Source organism: Taeniopygia guttata, chromosome 1A (assembly GCF_048771995.1).
Source record: "Taeniopygia guttata chromosome 1A, bTaeGut7.mat, whole genome shotgun sequence".
Taxonomy (NCBI): domain Eukaryota; kingdom Metazoa; phylum Chordata; class Aves; order Passeriformes; family Estrildidae; genus Taeniopygia; species Taeniopygia guttata.
Window position 1 is genome coordinate 11,493,891 of NC_133025.1, and position 20,522 is coordinate 11,514,412.

At 37.8% G+C, this 20,522-nt stretch overlaps 1 protein-coding gene across 13 annotated transcripts in view; it reads left to right on the top strand.

Annotated features, from left to right (window-relative positions):
* The window catches only part of MAGI2 (membrane associated guanylate kinase, WW and PDZ domain containing 2), a 694,323-nt gene that overhangs the window by 404,051 nt on the left and 269,750 nt on the right, over positions 1-20,522 (top strand). For all 13 annotated transcript variants that reach the window (XM_072919262.1, XM_012568848.5, XM_030263732.4 and 10 more), the window contains one exon: positions 3,918-4,037. In XM_072919262.1, coding sequence (XP_072775363.1) covers positions 3,918-4,037 — 120 coding nt within the window. The remainder of the gene's footprint in view (positions 1-3,917; positions 4,038-20,522) is intronic.

A 20,522-nucleotide genomic window follows, 5' to 3' on the forward strand; every position in this document is an offset into this window, starting at 1 on the left:
GATATATCACACACCTAAAATATCTCTAAATTGTACCGACTATACATTTTGATAAATCCAAACAAAATAGTTGCTCACTGAATGACCTTAATATTGGATTTGAGAGCAGATTGGTGAATGATGCAAGAAGTGGTCATGCAATCAAGGAAGGTCAATACCAGTCTAGATTTTGTAGACCAAAGTCCTGCAATTTCTAAGGTTTTGTGACAGCACTTGCATTACTGGATTGGTCATGGTTACTTGAGATATTCTCATTTTGTGTCTTCAACTGCACCAATAAATTGCATTTGTCAAAAATATGCATAGTGCAAATGCCTCTTGTTGGTTTTGGTCCTGAAATATCTAAAAGTATAATATTCTTTCATTATGGAATTCAGATATAATTTTTTCATCGGTTACCTTGGTAACAAAATTGCAACTGAGTTCTTTTTTCCATTTTGCATTAATAAAGGGCTAAATATTATAAGTAGTAGCACTGTGTCCTATTAAGTCTTAGTGCTGCATAACAAAAGATGTGTTTCTGTAGGAATTTGAGGCTTGGAAGTAGTCCTTTGTTTTAAGTCTTGAATCTCCATGAGTTTTAGGCTGGTTTATCTGTCTATATGAATGCAGTTAAAGACAAAATCTATTAAGAAGTGTAGCTCTAGGTTAAAGGCAAGGAAGGAATTTGCTTGTGGTCTGTAAGATTCCTGTATATAGATCTCATGTTCAGACCTTGATGGGAGTTTAAGATGCTCCAGCAACTATGTCCAACTCGTAAATATGCACATTACTAAGTCCGTGGTGCTTACAGAAAACTATAAAGGATGGCAGAAATATTATTAGCAACAACTCAGTTCCTCCAGGGGTGAAAGAGTAAAAGAGGCAATAACCACTGATTATTTCATCAGCCAGGGAGTTGCTTTAACCATTTCCAAGACCTCAGGTCCTTCAGCCCGAGGCAATGAGAACAGATGCAGGAGGGAAAGGGACTCAGCAAGATTTTACCAAGAGCAATAAAGTTCTGCTGGGGATGGCAGCTGCTGTATCAGGGGTAGAGTCACCCTGAATTCAAGCAGCTATTGATGATGGTTTGCCCCTTTCTCCATTTTTTTTGGTGGGAAGTGATTACTTGATCTTTTCTAGGTCTGCAGTCCTCAGCACACAGTGCAGTGCAGGGCTCTTGGAGCTGGCTAGATGTCTAGTAAAAGAGAATGGAACCATCCAAGCGACAGTGTGCCCTGGGGTGACTTTATGATGTTTGTATCCCCATTCATCTGTTCTGTTTATTCTAGATGTTAAGTTTTGCAACTTTAAGAGTAGTTCCAAGAGCAAAGGGGGAGAGAAGTGCAGAATTTGTTATCAGAAAACCCTAAACCAGGACACAGTGTTATCTCCTGCTGTTGTCTAATCAGATTAGACAGAATATTTAGTTAATAGTTAATTAATGCGAGATATGCAAAAGGTATTATAATATCTGTACTATATCTGAAAAAAAACTGAGTAACTAATATAAGGGCAGAAAGACTAGGTCTTAACCTTCCAGCTTAAGAGGGGGATTCAGAATATGAAATTTAGTCCATTACAGTTTTCTACATGAGTTGAACAAAGACTGAGACCAAAGTAGAGAAACACAGGAATAACCTGTGAGACTTTGCCATCCTCCGTCATGAATGGTTGCTGAATATCCAGGTGTTTAAAACAAACCAGGGTGTATTAACACTAAATAGTATAAAATAATTAAAAACTTCAATTGTGAGGGAGCTCTTTATATCATCTGGTCCAAATTTTCACTCAAAGTAGGGCTAACATTTTATTTAACTCATATTTTTACTTGATTGATAAAGTAGTAATCCAAGCTTGTCTACATAAAAAAAAAAAAATTTAAGACACAAGCAAGCTAGAGATACTCATCTAATATGTGAACTTCCTCCCTGTGCTATATCTGGGAATAGCCTTGATTTGCCAGAGTGGTTTATGAGGAAGATACAGTTTCTGTCAATATTCTTTGATAGTGAAAAGTTTCTCAGGAGAGAGCATGCAGAACAAACATCTGATGACTGTGCTGTTAGCAGAGCTCCCTGGAGCTCCGGGGCACACCAGAATCCCTGTGCTCCAGCATAGTTCTCACTAAGGGCTGGAGATCTTTAGGGGTACTGCTGCATTCCCAGACATCAGATAACCCATGGGAAATAAATTCAGCATACTTATGGACAATCCAAGTGTCTGATGGCTTTAACAATCTCCAAAACACAAGAGTAATCACAAAATCAAAGAGTGGGTCAGCTTGGAAGCGACCACAGTGAGGCATGTGTTCCAACCTCCCTGCTCTAGCAGGGTCATCCCAGAGCACATGGCCCAGGATTGCATCCAAATGGTTCTGAAATATCTCCCAGGAGGGAGACTCCCCTCCCTCTCTGGGCAACCCATTCCATTTCTTGGCCACTGCAGGCTTAAGTTCTTCCAAATATTCAGATGGAACTTCCTGTGCATCAGACACTGCCTCATGTCCTAGTGGTTGGCACCACTGAGCAGAGCCTGGCTTTGTCCTTTTGGCATCCCCTCTTTAGATGATTATATACATTGATGAGGACCCCTCTCAGCCATCTTCTCTCAAGGCTGAACAGGCACAACTCCCTCAGCCTTTACTCATCAGAGAGATTCTCAAGTCCCCCAACCATCCTTGACACCCTCCATTGTATCCACTTCAAGGGCTCACATCTCCCTTGTACTGAGGAGCCCAGAGCTGCACACAGTACTCCAGATGGACAGAGTACTCTAGATAATAGTATCAGAATTCCCAGAAATTAACAGCCAGTTGTAGTTGTAAATGTTGAGATGAGAAGGGAATTGGAATCAGAGAAAATTAGGGAAGGCTCTTATAGATTTATCAAAATATATTCCTCATGTTAAGTACTGAAATACTGTCTCAACAGTCTCTTTCAGTCTTTGCTATAGACTTCAGGGTGTGTCTGAGGAGAAAAAGGTCTCTATGACAGGCAATTGAGCAAACCTAACACTTTTATGTCTCTGTGTCTTCAAGTAACAGAAAGGAGGTTGGACAGGCTTCTAGCCACTTCCCAGTGTCAACAGTCTTTAAATGTGATATAATCAGTACAGTATTGATAAAGAATTGATTAAGATGTTTCAAACACTCTGAGACTGAGGAGAACCAAAGATACACCCATTTCCAAATGGAATTTTGAGACTTAATTGGTGGTTTCAAATCAGGGATAGCCTGACCACAATAAACTGGACCATTAGGAAATCAGGTTAGTTTCAGACTCTTCCCTGCTAACATCCCAACTTCTGCTAGCTAAGTTAAGTCACTTGTCAGGCTGTGTGTAATATTATCTGTCAGCTTTTACAGAGTTCTGTCATCCAGAGATGACAATAGAGGCAATAACTAAATATAAACACCTGTGCAGTTTGACAGCATGGTTAGCAGGTGATTTTAATCCCACAGGCTCTAAAGCCTAACCGTTTGTCAAGTCCACTTATGGCACTGAAACAAGCAATGTGAATATAACCCTCACAGATGTACTTCCAGAACTAGTTTTTTGTGTTCTAAATAAATGATTAAAATATCACAAAGCAGATTAATTGTAGAAAAGACTTTGTTTGGTGTTACCTCTGAATTCCTGATGTCACTAAGGGTCTTTCTAGTAATGTAAAAAGAACAGCATGATAGTTTTTCATTAGTGAGAATAAATATGGGTCCAAATAATATCTGGCATGATGATAAGCATACATCTCATATACCTCTGTCAGCTTCAGCAGATATAGCTAGGTTGCTGTGAAAGGCATCTTCACAAGGAAGATGTGCCTTGTAAGATGTTGTGTAAGTGGTTTACTCTGTGGCTTTTCCAAAGCTTTCAAAAAGATCATTCTGCATTTAGGCCATATGCTTGACAGTGTGTCTTTCATCTTATTAATAGGCACCACAAGGCCACATAAGGAGGGGGAAGTCCCTGGTGTGGACTATATTTTCATCACTGTTGAAGATTTTATGGAATTGGAAAAAAGTGGTGCTCTCCTAGAAAGTGGAACATATGAAGGTAAGCACACTTTTACTGCTAAATTTGTATCATGTTTCCATTGTACTATTTTCCCATTTGATTGAATTGCTCTGATATATCCTGTTACAAATATGTCATTGCTACTGTTACCAGAAATTTCTGAAGAGCCATATGGCCATTATGAAAATATTTTCATATGTAAAAGCTAAATGCAGATGAGTTCATTGTAATTTTAGTACATTATAGTGGTTAAGAGAAACACAGTACTACAATACATTTACAGGACAGAAAGACCAGTCCTTTACACCAAATACTCAAGGACATTTCCACAGAATTTCAGGAAACAGCTGCTTTTCTAACATAGTATAAACACATTCTACAACAGAAATCAAGTGTAAGGCTGACACTTTTCCTTTGCATGTGGGATCCTGCAATCATCCATCTATGTCAGAAGTTGAAACCTCACTACTTAAGTAACAGAGGAAGAATTTGCTATGTCATGTCTTATGGGCTTTGTAAAGTTATTGAAAAGAACTCATTAATTTTGTAATATGGCAGAGGGATAGGGGCTGTCCTAATGGCTATATTAGAAATGCCTGCCTATGGGGCAGAGAGCCAGCAGCTTACTGCATGGCTCTGCTTCCCAGGAGAACCAGTGATTCATCTGATTTTAAACCTTTTCCAAAACACAGCTGCCCTGAAAGTGAAACTGTTTTAAAGAGGTGGAAAGTTACATTGCAGGGTATTTTAATAAAACCAGAATAATGATACAGTATTTTAAACCAGATGTTTCTTGCAAATATACTAGTATTTAAAGTAACTGGGTAATGGATAGTGGGTTTTTTACTGCAATGTTCAGAGGAAACACCGTTTATAGGAAAAATATGATCCATATATATGGGAATACCTGGGCAAGTAGAGCACAGGTATTTAATGGAAATCAGTCCCATATTTTCACCTTGTAGCACAAAAAGCAATAAAGACCATTTTGTCCTTGCTTCGACCCTGCCAAGAAAAGCATCTGAAGATAAATAAGAAGCCATTCACCCCAAAAAAATCATTAGCTGTGTTATAAATAGCAGCAAAGAAGGCAATTTTTTCCCACCTAATCAGCACAAAGTACCCATTGTCCAGTAAATAAATTTTCATTAAGACTTATATCAATACAGAACTTGTAACAAAGATTTCCATTAAAGAAGGTCAAATAAAGGAAAGTATGTCATCTTTCAGGTTTCTACTTTTTTCACCACTGTCTGACATGTAATGGTACAAGTTACCTAAACATTAATAAAAGACCACAATTTTATCACAGGTTAATTTAATAGCAAGCCTTTCTTGAAGTGTCTTTTTGTTACCTTAGGTGTTTGAAAGTAACATTAGAGAAGCTTAAATGGAGCACAAGTCTGTCATTGCTTGACCATGTAATTTCATTAGTTTGCTGCAAGTTTGTAGAGATTGAACTGCTATGTTAAATTAATTCACAGTGCTCTCCTGTCCCTCAAGGGATACTGAGATGTGTCTTTTAATACCAGCTACCAGAGCTGAGTGGACAGCAAGGTGAAATATTGGTTGAGGAAGTCTGCATAACTCCTCAAACCAGATGAGGACCCAGCTGAAGAGAGGTCCAAAGTCGTGACTGTACAACATCTGTCACGTCATTTGCTTATCATGGGTGACAAGTTCACTGAAGCCAAGAAATCAGAAACTAAACATACAGCTAACTAAAGTAAACAGACCAATTCTGCCTAAATCCTGTCTTTGATTCCTAGGTTTTCTGATCACCAGATGCACATTCTGACAAAGAACAGATAATATATTATCTGCCTATGCCTTGTGGCAAAAAATAGGTAACACGTGAGAAATTATAGCTATTTTACAGATCCTGTTTCTCTTGTTCCCATGCAAAATCTTTTGGATGTGACCATACAAATTTACACCTCTAGTTTCCTGGTTAATTCTCGACTTTAACGCCTTCTCTGGGGAAGAATTTTACTAATCATGTGGTCACAAGATTTCCTGAGCACATTAGAACTTCAATGATTAAGTTTACTGATAAAAATTGTACCAACCAGAGCAAAGTAATTTTCAATTTCCCTCATCAGGAAATGATTTTTGAATTCTTGGATAGATCAAGCAACTTATTTGAGTATACTTACCCTGGGAGATAAATTTTTCTCTCCTTATCAACATTGGTTATTAGATTTATTAAACAAATCAGCCTTCTTTTTAATTGTTCTCAGTATTAATAGACTGGTTTGAATTTTTTTTTTTTATTTTAAGAAAATCATTCTATGTTTAGCTAAGTTTCTGTGTAGAGTAGCTGAGTCAGTCTATGCTGATTATCTAACCACAACCACTATGAACCAGTTCATCTCTACCAGAAAAATGTTTAAAAAAGGGATTTCTCATTCAGTTGAGATAAAAATTCAGACTGTATACCTGTGTTGTTTTTCATCACTTTTTGACTAGAAGGTTTGTTTCATTCAATTTACATTCTACTGTGTGAATTCCAAAGAGAATCAGGAGCATCCAGGTAAGCCAGAGGAGAAGGAGGTCAAGTGCAGACTTACCTGACACTGGGTGTTTGTATTGTTCATGGTAGTATCTGGTATTGTTGGGAGGGAGATATTTTCTTGTAGTAATGACAAAACTAGTAAAACAATCAGAAATGTTTTGTTCTATTGCAGTAAGAGTTGTGATTCCAACTTGGACAGGATAAAATCTAAAAGTGAAAGCAACATATATTCTTAGAAAGGTAGAGTTGTATAGTTATTTTTATTTTTTCTTTGAAGCACACCTTTTTCTTTTTCTTTTTTTTTTTTTTTTTTTTTTTTTTTTTTGGTTTTCAAATAGATTTTTAAGTTATAAATTCTTTAGAATTAAAAATAGGATACTCGGTGACCTCCTTACTGCTTTGGGCTTTGGATACATCTTTCATTGTCTACCACTTTTGTGACTACTGTAAATGACTGTAGTATTCCAAAGTGCTGTAGAAAAGCAGTAGTATGTTCAGGATAAAAACTCTACAAATCTCTTTTATTACCAGTTTTGCAAATATGAAAACAGTTTTTTACCAGTTTTGCAAACACTTCAGTAGGACTAAGAGTGTTATTATTTTGATCTTTTCTACTTATGTCTTTTTGAGCAACCACTGATAAGAAAGCTATTTTTATAGATATTAATTATTTTAAGCATACATAATGTTACATAAACAGTTGCTATGTTTTGCAACTTACCTGTGGCTAAATTCCCTGTCAACCTAGGTAATATTACTCAATGCAGAACAAGAGAAAGAATACAAGAGGCAGTTCCATTCTCACTCAGATTAACAGTCGACGTCAGATTAACTTCAGTGACATTGTTATTGAGTTTTGAATTTGTAATGAAATTGCACATTTTATTATTCACATTTATCTAAAATTAAAAATTTATTATACACCAGCACCTTGCTATTTCAGGCAGGGGCTGTTTGCCTGAAGCACATCAAGCATTTATATAAAGGTTTTGTATAATAACACAACCAAAACCTAAAGGTTTCACTTTGTTTGCTTTTTTGTAGAATTTCAATGTATTGTACTGATTAAAGAAATTCTGAATTGGCTCAAAATGATAACTTCATTATCTTACATACATATTTAGGTGACATAACTGTGGTTCTGTAACCAGAGGAGGAGGTGTTCCTGTGCAGAATGAAAGCCACTGCCATGTGGGGTCATGTAGCACAGGAAGACATGTTTCAGCAAAACAACCCACATTGCTTTCCTTATTTCTGGCATGAAGATCAAAGGTGGTCCTTGAATTGACCGAATGTGTCAATCTATAATATGCAGAATAGCAAAATCTGTGATGAGCAGACAAATTGTGTGTCTGTGTGTGTGTACAGGCTTTTACAAGTTCTCTGTAGGAGGTTTGGCCCAGCACACTGTCATCCTTCCAATATGTCAAAACTTACATGGAGACTTCATGAGTCACTGGAATCAAATGTTGCTCCCATCTCCTTATTAGATCAGCAAAATTCTTAGCCAGTGCAGCATAGCAGTAGAATTAAAATGTATTTGAACTGTATTTTGCTTAAGAATGTAAACACTCATTAACAGGACTGTAACAGCTTCAATATTTCCAAAACCCAGATATGTTAAGGCACATGATTGAATGTTATAGTAAGACATTATTATGAAGTGTTAAAAATGTAAGAGTTTAATTGCTATGTATGGTATGGATAGAATTGCCTCTTAAAAGTGACATATGTAGTGGCAGTACCAGAAATAAGAGATGTTCAGTGTATAAATACTGTAAGGAAAAGAAACATGCTTGTTTGCAATCCATAAGGAGAGAACTGTATTTCAAATGCATTAAAGCAAGAGGTATGTTAGCAATGTGGGTCTCTATAACAAATGAAAACCTGAAAAAGCCTGTTCATAACCATTAGATGTGGCAAAAATAAGAACATAAACTAATTTGACCAGTACACTTACCAATAATGCACTAAGTAGAATTCTTTTTTGTTATCAAACTTTTGTTTTCCTCAGAAAATCTCCATAATAGTTGTTTTGTAAAAGACATCTTATTTGCTTTTAATATAATAATCTTTAATTTCTTCCACAAAAAGTAATGATTTTAGTTAATGTGCCATAATTTTGTCAAAAATCCACTTTTATTATTTGTTTGATTGCTTGGAATTGTCTCAAATTCATTCACTGGTGAAAATTCCAAGACCACTGAAGCTATTTAACTACTTTCACGATCATGGGCTTTCTTTTGCCCCACTGAATTCCATGGTAAATTTCCAGCTGGCTTAAATGAAAACAGAATTTCACCTCTGTTTTTTTCACTAATGGACTATTATTTGGCAGAAGGGTGAGAGTTAGCTGGGATTTGCCTAACAATCCAGAAATCTGTAATTATTAAGTCTTTAAAAAACTGGTTGAATACATCCCACAGGTGAAACCTTAGTGTTTTACATTGCTTGATTATTCAAGGAGAAAACTTCCCGTTGTTGTAGGCACAGGTTTAAGGGGTCAGCATTAGAATGAGCTCCACTGGGGAAGAGAATGTGGGTCACAGCCAATGTCTTGCCTGTTCCTCTTCCAACAGCTGTCACATAAGCAACACTGGGAGGTGCTCTGATTCCATTCATCTGGAGACAGTCCCCATATTGTCTTCTTAAGACATTAAATTTTACATAGGCTTTCATTTCTTTTCTCAAGCCAAATTTAGCCTAAATGATCAAAACCCTTCTGTTCAGCTTATGCATTTTCAATTAACATTTCATTTTAATATCTGTAAATTTAAAAAAATGAGCTAAGGACTGTTCCACGTAGGCAATGGAGATTTTAATTAATGTACTGTGGTGATAATGGTTTTATAAAGTGTTGGTGTTTGATTCCAGTAGTTTTGATTCCATTCTTCCTTGTAAAAATTGTAAGGTATTCAAAATTCCACCCACTTACTGTGCGCACTGTTCCCTTGTGTGCAGGACATCCTGAGCCCTCCACAGCAGATGGATACAAAAGAAAATTAATCAACATAAAGATAAAATGCTACCCTCCTAAGACCTAAGCACAGTAGTTAATGAAATATTCTGATTTTGAATGAAAAACAAAACACTAATGAGGATAGATGCATAGAGATAAAAATAGTAGTCCTTCAAAAACCATGTCTTTTAAGAGTAGAAAGTCTTTTCAAGGGTACAGAAGAATGAGAAGAGATACTTGATAGTAAAAATCATATTCCTGTTGAAAGTGCCTCTTAAAGAGGTAGATCTCATATTAATATGATGTCAGCATTTCACCCCCACATTCAGAGAACAAGTAACTTTGGATATTTCAACTTTTAGGTCAGCAAGTAGGAGAAGAAATCTTGGACTTCTTGATCAGTGACTTCTTGATCTGATTGGGTTTTTGCACCTGATCTTTATTAGTAAAATTTTATGGGCTTTGTTGTGTTTCCTCTCTTACTTTTAGGCCAGAGGCAGGAGTTGGATTTCATAAATAAATATGAAATGCAAAGAATGTAAATGTTCAGAAGCGCCAAAATGTAATGTCAGTGAATATATCAACATGTATGATACTTTTAAATTCATTTTAAGTCAGAAAACATCACATTTACTTCTTTTTTTAAATTTTATTTAAGTATTTTGTTATTTTCTCAGGAAGGTGATAAGGAGGGAATCAAAATTGAATACATATTATTTCCTTTTTGCATGAAAAAACAGCTGCTTTTAAAAATTATACTTTTGCATTGTAAAGGGCGACTTTCAAAATTTCTACAGTGCCTTTTTAAACTCTGAAAGATGGGAGTAGGGTTGCAGAATGTATACTTTGTGCCTGTTCTGAGGCTGCATAAATGCTCATCATTTTGATAATTCATATTCCTGTTGTGTGGTTAGCAACAAGGTTTATGGTTAGAAGGTCCTGCCCAGTGTGGGGCCAAGGCAGGTTATCATCCTCCACAGCACTGGTGCCATTGCTGGGAAGCTTACAGATCCCTGAGCCTGCAGATCATGTCAATAGACAAATATTATTATTTCATAAAAGTTTAAGATATGTTCAGTTTTGATCTACTGCAAGAATGCAACCAATAAGAAAAGATAACATCCGGGTGTACATCATAATGTAGCATTAAAAAATGTCACCTGGGGACTCCCTGTGTCAGTATAGGTGAAGCCCATTCCCACAGGCATCCAGGAAATAGAAGCTGAAGGACTATGGTTTTTTGCATGAAATTCAGAGATTGGGGCCATTCAGCCTTTAAACAAGCAGCATCTTCATCCAAAGATTTGACAGCTCCTTCCTCCTGTGTATTTCCAAAGGAATCCAAGAAATCACTGGGTTCCCCACAGCTTCGAAAAGGGTTTAACTGAAAGAAAACCAACAGTCATTGGAATTATCTCTGTCTCCAGGAGCATCTGTCAGCTCATCTGCCCAGCAGATAGTCATGGACACACTTGATCTGTGTGTGAGTTCAGAAGGCTGAGTGGGATGTACTTGTCTGAGCCAGGGTGCAGTCAGCATCTCAACTGAGCTCCCTGCCTGGCCTGTCAGACAGCTGGGCTGCCAAGGCAGAGGGTTCCAGGAGGCCAGAGCACTTTCTGGCTATACCAGGGTGCTGGCAGGTGCTCCTCCTGAGTCAGTGTCCAACGCTCCTTCAAATCATGTGTCAGGCACAAGGTACCAGAATAAGCCACTGTCATCTGCTGGCTGGGGCTGTGTAGTTCAACAGAGGCTGCATGGACATTCACTTCATCTGATTTGGGATTTGTTCAGATTCTGTGACTGCTTCAAATGTTATTGGCTGGTAATTTTCCCAAGAAAAACAGAAGGATGCATGTTCACCAAGCAGACGACAGTCTTCTTTATTCATGTGTGTTCCCAGGAGGTAGAGCATGACCAGGTACAACAAGAACACAAATTATAGGGTTCTGAGTGCTCCAGAAACCTGGTCTGCTTGAACAGGCTCGCTGAAACAACTGTCAATATACTTTACTTTGTATCAAACAAACCTAGATAAGCACCAAGAGGATCTCACTTGCAGGGAAATCGAGAAAGAAATTTTGTCTTCATGCCTTTTCCCCAGCTGGGTTGACCATGTATCAGCTCAGCCCAAGACCTCAGCCCTAATCTTTAGAATTCCATACAGTTACTACCAGAAAAGTATTAACAAACTGAAGTGTCCAGGCAAAAGTAATGCAAATTACCAGGAGAGCTGTAGGGAATAAATTTAGAGAACTCATCAGATAGGGCTTTGTTGAGTAATGATTGAGAAGCTCAGAGAATTTAAAATGTGTGAACCCAATGGATGAAAAAAAATAATTCAAAGTTGGGCAAATAAGTTACCAGGGCTAATGTGATGAAGCTGGAAAAGATTAACATTTCAGTTTAATAGTGGGGAAAAAATACTCATACTAATGTGATTTAAAAGCTAAAATAACCTCCAGAGGGGTAGATACCAGTTTAATCTCTTAGAAATTTTAAAAGTAGTTATTAGTAGAAATATTCCTGCACTAGTAGAAGGATTAATTAAAGGCTGTAGTATAGTATTGTATGCTTCAGCATAGTATATATTAATGCTGTCTGTGTGACATATTATGTTTTGATTGTGGTTTTTTTTTTATAAAACAGGTCACAACCAGTTCATGTTTTCATTTGAGTTACATTTCTAAGTGAATTTTGCCTGCAGTACATATTGTGTAGCTTTAGTTTAAATGCAAACAGGGTTAAAAAAACCCCATCAAACTGTACAGCCTGACTTACCAGGCTATCACACTGATAAACCCCATATACCTGTAGGTATTACAAAAGATGTGAAAGAATTTAACATTCAAATTGCAAATCATTATGATGTGCTCTGTGGAAATTTTTATATATATTGCTCAGTTACAGAGATCTCCATTTTTCAGTGCATTACTGGAAAGAAACAATATTTGTTATATCCAATTTACATGCATTTCTCATGCTGTTATGTTTCTGTGAAGCTGCTCTAGATTTTATATCCTCTTGGATACTCCACATTCATATTTATGATATTCCTCAATATTAAGCATCATATCACCTTCCTGTATCAAATAGTTCTGCTTAATACCATCAATTGCATCCAAGAGGTGTTTGGAATATTCTTCTGAAAACAAATTGATAAAATGCCCTTTCTGTTTCTCACAGACTCAGAATTTTCAAAAAATATTGAAAACATTATATTTTCTAAACTCAAGCTGTATACTGAAGCTTCCACAATACATTTCCATTAACAACTTTCTATGAATCAAAAGATTATTTTTTTTCTGAGTACATTCCCTAAATCCTTCTTTCCTGTTTTGAAGACTAAAAAGTGGATTCTCTAGTTTTTACTCTCTTGATCACAATTTTTCAAACATGATAGAGAATGGTCCCGAAACAACCACAAGACAGATTCCCGGCATTTTCAGGTGCATCCTATCCGGTCCTATGGACTCACACATGTTTTGCATTTTAGCTGACCTAATTAGTACCTAATTTGATCCATGTGTACCATGGTAGTATCTGTTTGTGCCATGCTTTGGTCCTAAGCAAAAACCTGAGCAGCCTGGGAGTGAGCATCAAACTTTGCCAGTAAAGGCTGAGGAAATGAAGGTATTGAGTCTTTCACACTTCCCTGCTATAGGTTATTCTTTATTACACTCTCCATCTCCTGGTTGCCTATCCCACTGTCCCATGTTCTTCTCAGTCTTCCTTTAGTTGCTGCTGTGGCTGTAGGAACCTCTCCTGATGTTCTCAATGTGCTGCAGCAATCTCAACTCCACCTTTTCTTTGGCCTTCCTGATTCTGCCCTGTGTATCCAGGAAACCCTTCTCTATTTCTTGGTTGCCTGTTCATGCTTCTGCCTTCCTGACACACCTGCAGTGAGGAGTTTCCTGGGAGCAAAACTTACCCTTAGAGTCTTCCCTTGTTTGCACAATGTTCTATAAAATCAGTGTAAGGCCTCTGTATAACAGCAAGGATTGCAGTTTCTGTGTTTCTAATCTTTCAGCAGAAATTGCTTTGCAGCAAGACACACACAAAAAAAAAAAAAAAAAATCCATTTTATGGCCTTGGAAGGAATTGCGTTTTTTTTTTTTAAATCTCACTTTCATTACTCTGTTTCAATAGCAAGGTATGGTAAGACATTGCAGTCCTGCATGCAACCCTGGTTGCTATAGTGGACTCCAGACAGGTGAAAAAAAGTGTGCATCTTTCTATCTGCTGGCACAAAATAAAACAGGAAGCATCCTGGCAGGATGACCTTAAAATAATGGAGGACTTTGAGAGAAGTAGGTTGTGCCAAGTGCAAAATAATGCAGTATGAGTGTGGGAAGAAGGCCTGGATTTGTATGGTTAATTGAAAAGAAGGATTCAGCTACTGATACAGCTTTTTGTGCAATAGTGTTACATTACTTCCCAAGTGAGCTAATTAAAGCAAGATAAAAGACCAAAAAAACACAAGCACTAAAAGAAGTGTTTGTGTTTCAAAGCCAGGAGTTTCTGATTAAAAACAAAACAAAAAAACCCTGAAGATATTAAAAAAAAAATTAGCAAAACCTTTCAAGTGTAGGGAAATCTGTATATTTGGTTTACACTGTTTTCAAAAATAATGGCTCTATGTTTTACCTTGTGTAAATGAAAGCATAAACAGAACTCCAGTTGAAGGTTCTCTTGAATCATGGAGAAGCAATCAGAAATCAAGGTTAAATATGCTCCTAGAGAATTAAATATAAAGCACAGGTGATGACCTACATTTATAGTTATTTTATTTTGTGCATAGAGGAAAAAATAGCCAAGAATATAGAGTAAGTTTTAAAATCTACTGCTGATGTAGTAGAAAACTATGCCTGCATAAGTAAAGTTCACCAGCACTGAAAGTGATGCAGGAGAGGTGCCACAGTCTGCAAAAGGAGTGGCTCTTCAGAGATTTGTGTTTCCAAACTCAGTTAAGGGTAAGTCTAATCTGCTTCAGTCATCACCAGGAAGAGATAGGATGCAGGATAGCCATGACAATGGCAGGTTGATATCTGATGTAGTTTAGAGCATCCTTAAGGCTGCTGAAGATCAGAGGAATGCAAAAACAAAAATCTTGCTTTGATCTAAGTTCAGCACCACATTTTGTTACATACTCTATCAATGAATTTGGGACTATGGGAGAGAAAAATCTACAATTTAAAAAAAAATCCTGAAGGCCTTCTGAATTGCATAATGATATGCCTGATAAGAATACTAAACTTCCAAATGGGTGACTGGGAATCAAATACTTTTACTGTCCATGGGTGGATACATTTGTGGTGTCTTCCACAGACATTGAGGTTGTTTTTAGGGAAATGATATTGTTCTTCCTTCATGTCTTGTGCCATGAATGCTTTTCCCTAATAAGGTTTTAGGAGCTTCAGATGAAAGAATTGTTGCTATTTGTATTTATGTGGTGTCAGACAACCCCAGGCATAGACTGGGAACCATTGCCTAGGTACTGCATAGGCAGAGAAAAAAGCAGAGAAAGCACTTTCTTTTGTGAATTTATAAGTATATTGTAACATAAAGGACGGTAGATTAAAGCAGTCAGTAGGGAAAGCAACTGAATGCCAAGCAGTGGATGTCCATAAACCAGTGTCTTGACTGCTTTCACAGCTTTACATTGGAACATTAGAGATGAAAGAAGTGAGAAAGAGGTAAATAGAGGTATTGAAGTGGTCATGGGCACAAACATGGATATCATAAAACGCTTTTTACTGTGAAAGTGTCCAAGTGCTGGCACACGTTGCCCAAGGAGGTTGTGGAGTCTCCATCTTTGGAGACATTCAAAAGCCACCTGGCCATGGGCACCCTGCTCCAAGTGACCCTCCTTAAACAGTGGGGTTGGACAAAATTATCTCTGCAAGTCCCTTCCAACTTCATCTGCCTGAAGTTTGTGACATCATAATGTGCCTATAAATAATTCTTCCTGAGGGCATGTCAAGAGCAGCAGGAGATACAAAGAGATTTTATAAGAGCAGGTGCTTAAAGAACAGAAAGTGTAAAGCAAATGCTGAGTTGAGTAAAGAGTTATGCAAGTGGTAAAATATTGTTGGTATGGAAAATAAGTGAGGAAGGGAAAGAGATTGGGTGCTGTGATCAACAAAAGGCTGCTGGTAAATTATTCAAAAGTGGCAAAGTGTTTAAAAGGCAGGTAAATAACAGTGGGGATTGAACAGCTCTTGCAGCTAGGAGTGCAGTGTTCACTCACTCTGAGGAGTTGGAAGATCCCACCACTGGGAAGATCTGGAACTGGCGTAGCTCACAGCTGCTTTCTTGCTCAATTTAATAAGAAATATGTTCTATTAGTTTAATAACTACATACTAAAATGAGAGCAGCTGAATGATTTCATCACTTAAAGCTTCACTAGGAAAGTAAATTCACAACTAAAAAACCTTAAAGCATAGGTGAATGAAAGCATGAACAATATTATTGTCAACATTTTTAATACATTCTGTTAAAGAGAATTCTATTCAGTGTGGTTAATAATAACTCCAAAGGATTTATCCAAAGCAAGTTGGTTTCCCATTTTCTACTACAGTAACCAGGATAAGGCTGCATGCTATCACAAGATATCCCATTAAGTCTTTTATGGTAAAGCTTTGAAAGGCACAGTGACAAAGGAGAAGGTGCAAGTCTTTCCTCCTCCCTTGCCCAGGCCTGTTAGAGACTTCACAGCAGAGGGTACAGGCTCTGGAGCAGATCCTGCACTATCACTGGTTTGAGGAGCACTTCATTTGCTATGGATAGCCTGAGTGTGAGAAGGGAAAGAGCATCTTCCTCAGCAAGCTGGCACTTGGGATATGTCAGACATGAGTTTTTCCTTACGAGCTGGGCTTAACCGAAAGCTGTTGGCTGTTGTAACTTCATAATTGAGAGTCCTTTGAGAAAAATTCTATCTTGCTTCCCTGTAGAGATTTTGGTTGCAGGTACTTGTGTTGGTAATCCCTAGCACACATTTTGTTGTTGTATTGTTCCCAGCTGTATTTGGTTACTAGTCTGCTGAGCATAAAAACTTCACAGCTAAAAGAAATAGAAATAAAATCTTCTGCAGGCTACTGAAACTGTTATTATCTCTGGAAAACCTCTACCCCTCTGTCTGAGACAGTATAAAAATCTCTTGATCAATGAAAATTTAAATGAAAATTCTGATTGACTCAGCTGTAAAAAATATTAAAGAGGACAGATGGTATGAAGACTTGCATGATTGTATGCTCAGTGGCAAAATTTAGCTGGAAAGAGAAAGGAAGGAAATCAAAAGGAAGGAATCAAAAGAAACGAAGGAGCTGCCCTTATGGCACTATTTAACAATTTCCCTTCATAATTTCACCTGGCAGTGCCTTCACAGTTTCAGCTCCCAGCCTTTGGTGCCTCATTGCAATCCCCACATTAAGGGTTACCATCAGTGCTAGGGATTGTTCTACCTAAAAGAACAATCTTGACACAAAGGCAAATATGCTTGAAGAAGTTTGGTTTGCCACCCATAGGAGGGGTAGTGCTTTTGTCTTTTCCTTACTGGCATTGTACTGGAGGGTGAGGTAGAAACCACTAACAGGAATGCAGTCAACAGGAGGTGCTTTGTGAGGAGGCTGAGCTGACCACAGCAAATTAACCTTCTTGCCTCACCTTTAATGTGAGCTCAGAGAAAAATATTCTTAGGGACTGTGAGGTGAAAATTTGGTATTATCTCCTATGTTGAGGCTTAGGTTGATTCAACTGGAGCAGAGCCTGCATCTATGACCTGCCAGACTTTAAGCAGTTTTTACCTAAATCTGTATGCTTTTTCAGTTTTATCAGTTATGAGTAATTTCCTGCATCCCAAACTATTTTTTGACCTTTGGTACTGCTGCTTTTGTCAGTGGAAATCACATGGGGAGGAAAAAAGAAAATCATTCCAAGCTAAAGATTAAAGGACAATGTCTTCTCCTAAGGAAAATCATTTTGGTTTTTGAAAGTTTCATCATTTCTCCTCATTGTACATATATAGTGTGTTTGGAGTGTTTGTCTTAATGGTACATGGCTTGTTAAGAGCCTAATTTTTACATGTGTCTTCAAATGGTGAAACAGCTAATATGAACTCAAGAAACCTTTTTTTTTGGAGTGTGGCAATCCAATTAGATAAGCAAGATTTGAGAATAAACATGTATCACATGGACAGTAAATTTTCTGAGAGAGGCTTTTTCTCCATATAAATGCATTGTCCTGTCAAAATGCTCTTAATGTAGGGCAGGAAGGGGGTTGTTTTTTGCTTGAATGACAGGTTGCAATTTCCACTGTTTTCAGCACTGTCATAACTTTTCAGTTTATAATCTCTATTTGTAAAAAAAAGGGTTGGGCAAAGCATAGTGATATATGTTATAGTAGTCTTCATGCAGCTGACCTGCAATCTACGAAAAAATTACTTTACTGTGCTGCTTAATCTCATTCTTTCCATTCCTCATTCCAAAGATGCTCAGAAATACATTGGTTTGTGAGGCAGCATTTACTTTCAGAAGTGACATTCCAGGTAAATCATCAAGGCAGAAGAAGGTAAAACAAACCAGCTACTTCAGATGCTGTCTCTGTATTTTTTAATTAGGTATTGAAAAAGTTCTTCACAGCATCTCAACTTTATCAACTGCAAAAGTTTGCATGATACATGTTATGAAGACACACAGTGTTCAGATAAAATAAATATTGAATATCCTTCTTTCATTTCATTCTGTACATTTTCATTGTATGAATGAGTCAGGAATTCACAGAAAAAATTGCATTTGACTGAGAGGTAACTGAGGGGTTATTTACATATTTATGTAACTTAAAGTCTTTAACTTTAGTGCTCCTAATCATCCCCTAGAGGAATTCGATTCTCTTCATTCTCTGTATTGAGAATGTCAGTGCTTAACTTTGGCACACTAAATTACAGGGCACTTGCTGAAGGAGTTAAGTAGATGAGGTGAGCACTCCTACACAGCTGAAGACCTGTTTAAGATCCCAGAAGAGGCCCTTAGCAAAACAGGGACTGTATTCCAGGGCTGATGATCAAACAGAGGACAGGAAAACACATCAGTGTTTCGATATGTTGGGTACAGATGCAGAGATGGCCTATCATTTCTATCAATAGCCTTGATGAGCATAAATTCAGGGGAAGTCAGTTCTAACATTCCCTAGGATTGAAAAAGCATCCTGACAGGCGTGGGTCGGGTTCCAGGTTTACTCATATCAGTAAACTGATATTACCAAGTGCCAAGCAGTTTGGCGCTGCAGTGGCTATCTGAGATCTGACACACAGACTGCCACGGTCTGTCTGCTCTTCCTGTCTGGCATACACAAATGGTCACCCTCAAGATCACAGGCTCACGGAATTGCTTAGGCTGGACTGTGCCTCTTCAGGTCATCTAGTGACCGTCTTTGTGAATGAAGAGGGGCAGCAAATATTTCCTACCTGGGCTTTAACAAAACTTTTGACACTGTTTCCAACAACGCTCTCATGGACAAGCTGGCAAAATATGGACAAGAGAGCAGTATGATGGATTGAAAACTGGCTGAACAGCTAGGTTCAGAGGGTTGAGATGGGTGGTATGAAGTCAGGTTGGAGGTAAGACACTGGTGGTGTTATGCCAGGGATTGATCCTGGGGCCAATACTCTTCCTCAAACATCTTCATTAATGATTCAGAAAATAGGACAGTGTACCCTCTGCAAGTCTGTGGGTGGTACAAAACTGGGAGTGACTGATATGGGCATGGTGGTGCTACCATTCCAATGGACTTGAACAGGCTGGGGAATTAAGCTGAGAGTATATGAAGTTCAACAAAACTGGGGAACAATAACGAATGCACCAGTACATCATCCCCAGGCAGAGTTCCAGGCAGTCCAGCTGCAATCTCACAAAAAGTCACCTCGCCTTCCCAGCCTCTTTCCAAAAGAGTCTGGACCCAACCATTTCAGAAATTTAGTTGCTGTGACATTACCTGTCCATTAGCTCAATGACTGTAATTGCATGTGGATTTCTGATTCCTCCTGTTGTTATCCTGGTTTTGAGAACACTGAACTTTTTTTTACCATTCTTTCTCCCCCACATTCTGCAGTGTATAATTACAGATATGTTAATTCCTTTTCAATCATGGAAAATAACTGTAAATAATATTAAAGAGGAGAGTGAAGTAAACTTCAGTATCAGAAGTGGATTAAGAATCAATTAATAATTTTTTTCTGTGTTCTTTTCTTGTAAATTTCCCCAAAGCTGAAGGTTAAATCTTCTCCTTTCTCTGTTAAACCATGGTGGCTGGAATTGGAGAAAAAAAAAAAAAGCAAATGAGGTATTCAGTCCTCTGAAATGCATGCTGAAAAACTCAGGGGAGCAAATTTGGAATGCCTTGCTGCTCAGACATGAATGTTTTCTTATCAGCACTGTCTTCTGCTGCTACCATTTTTGCTTTGGCATTCTTAAGAACTGTCTGAAAAGGTAGATATTTCAAGCAGTAGGAGTCCAAAAATAAATGCTCTAACCATAATCATCCCAGGTATAACTAAATCTTGTTTATGTATTTGATTACCCCTGGCTGGCTCGCCTTCTGGCGAGGAAAATTTGTCATTTCGGTAGGGGGGAGAGGGGGAAGGTTTTAAAATAACTTCCTAAATAATAACGCAAACTAGAGCTAGTCATTAGATTTACCTATCAGATGTCTGAATATTTATGACAATTTATGTATTTTTCATTTGTAATCAGTCACTTGAGGAAACGAATACATGAGTGCTACACAGAATGCTATTTTTTCTCATTTTTCTTAATATGAATAGACTAAAATTAAATGAAATGACAGAAAGGAGAGCTGGTTAAGTCTTGTCAGGTCATTGAGGTTGTCTGCCTGCCAACAAAGCTATGTTGCCTGAGGTATATGCAGGTGCTTTGTTTCAGCCTAATTTTGTATGACTCATATGGTGAAGCTCCTTGCACCACCTCCCTTGGGAGACAGCTCTGTGATCTGACATCCTAACAGGGAGAAAATGCCTCTTGATCCTTGGCTGGAGGT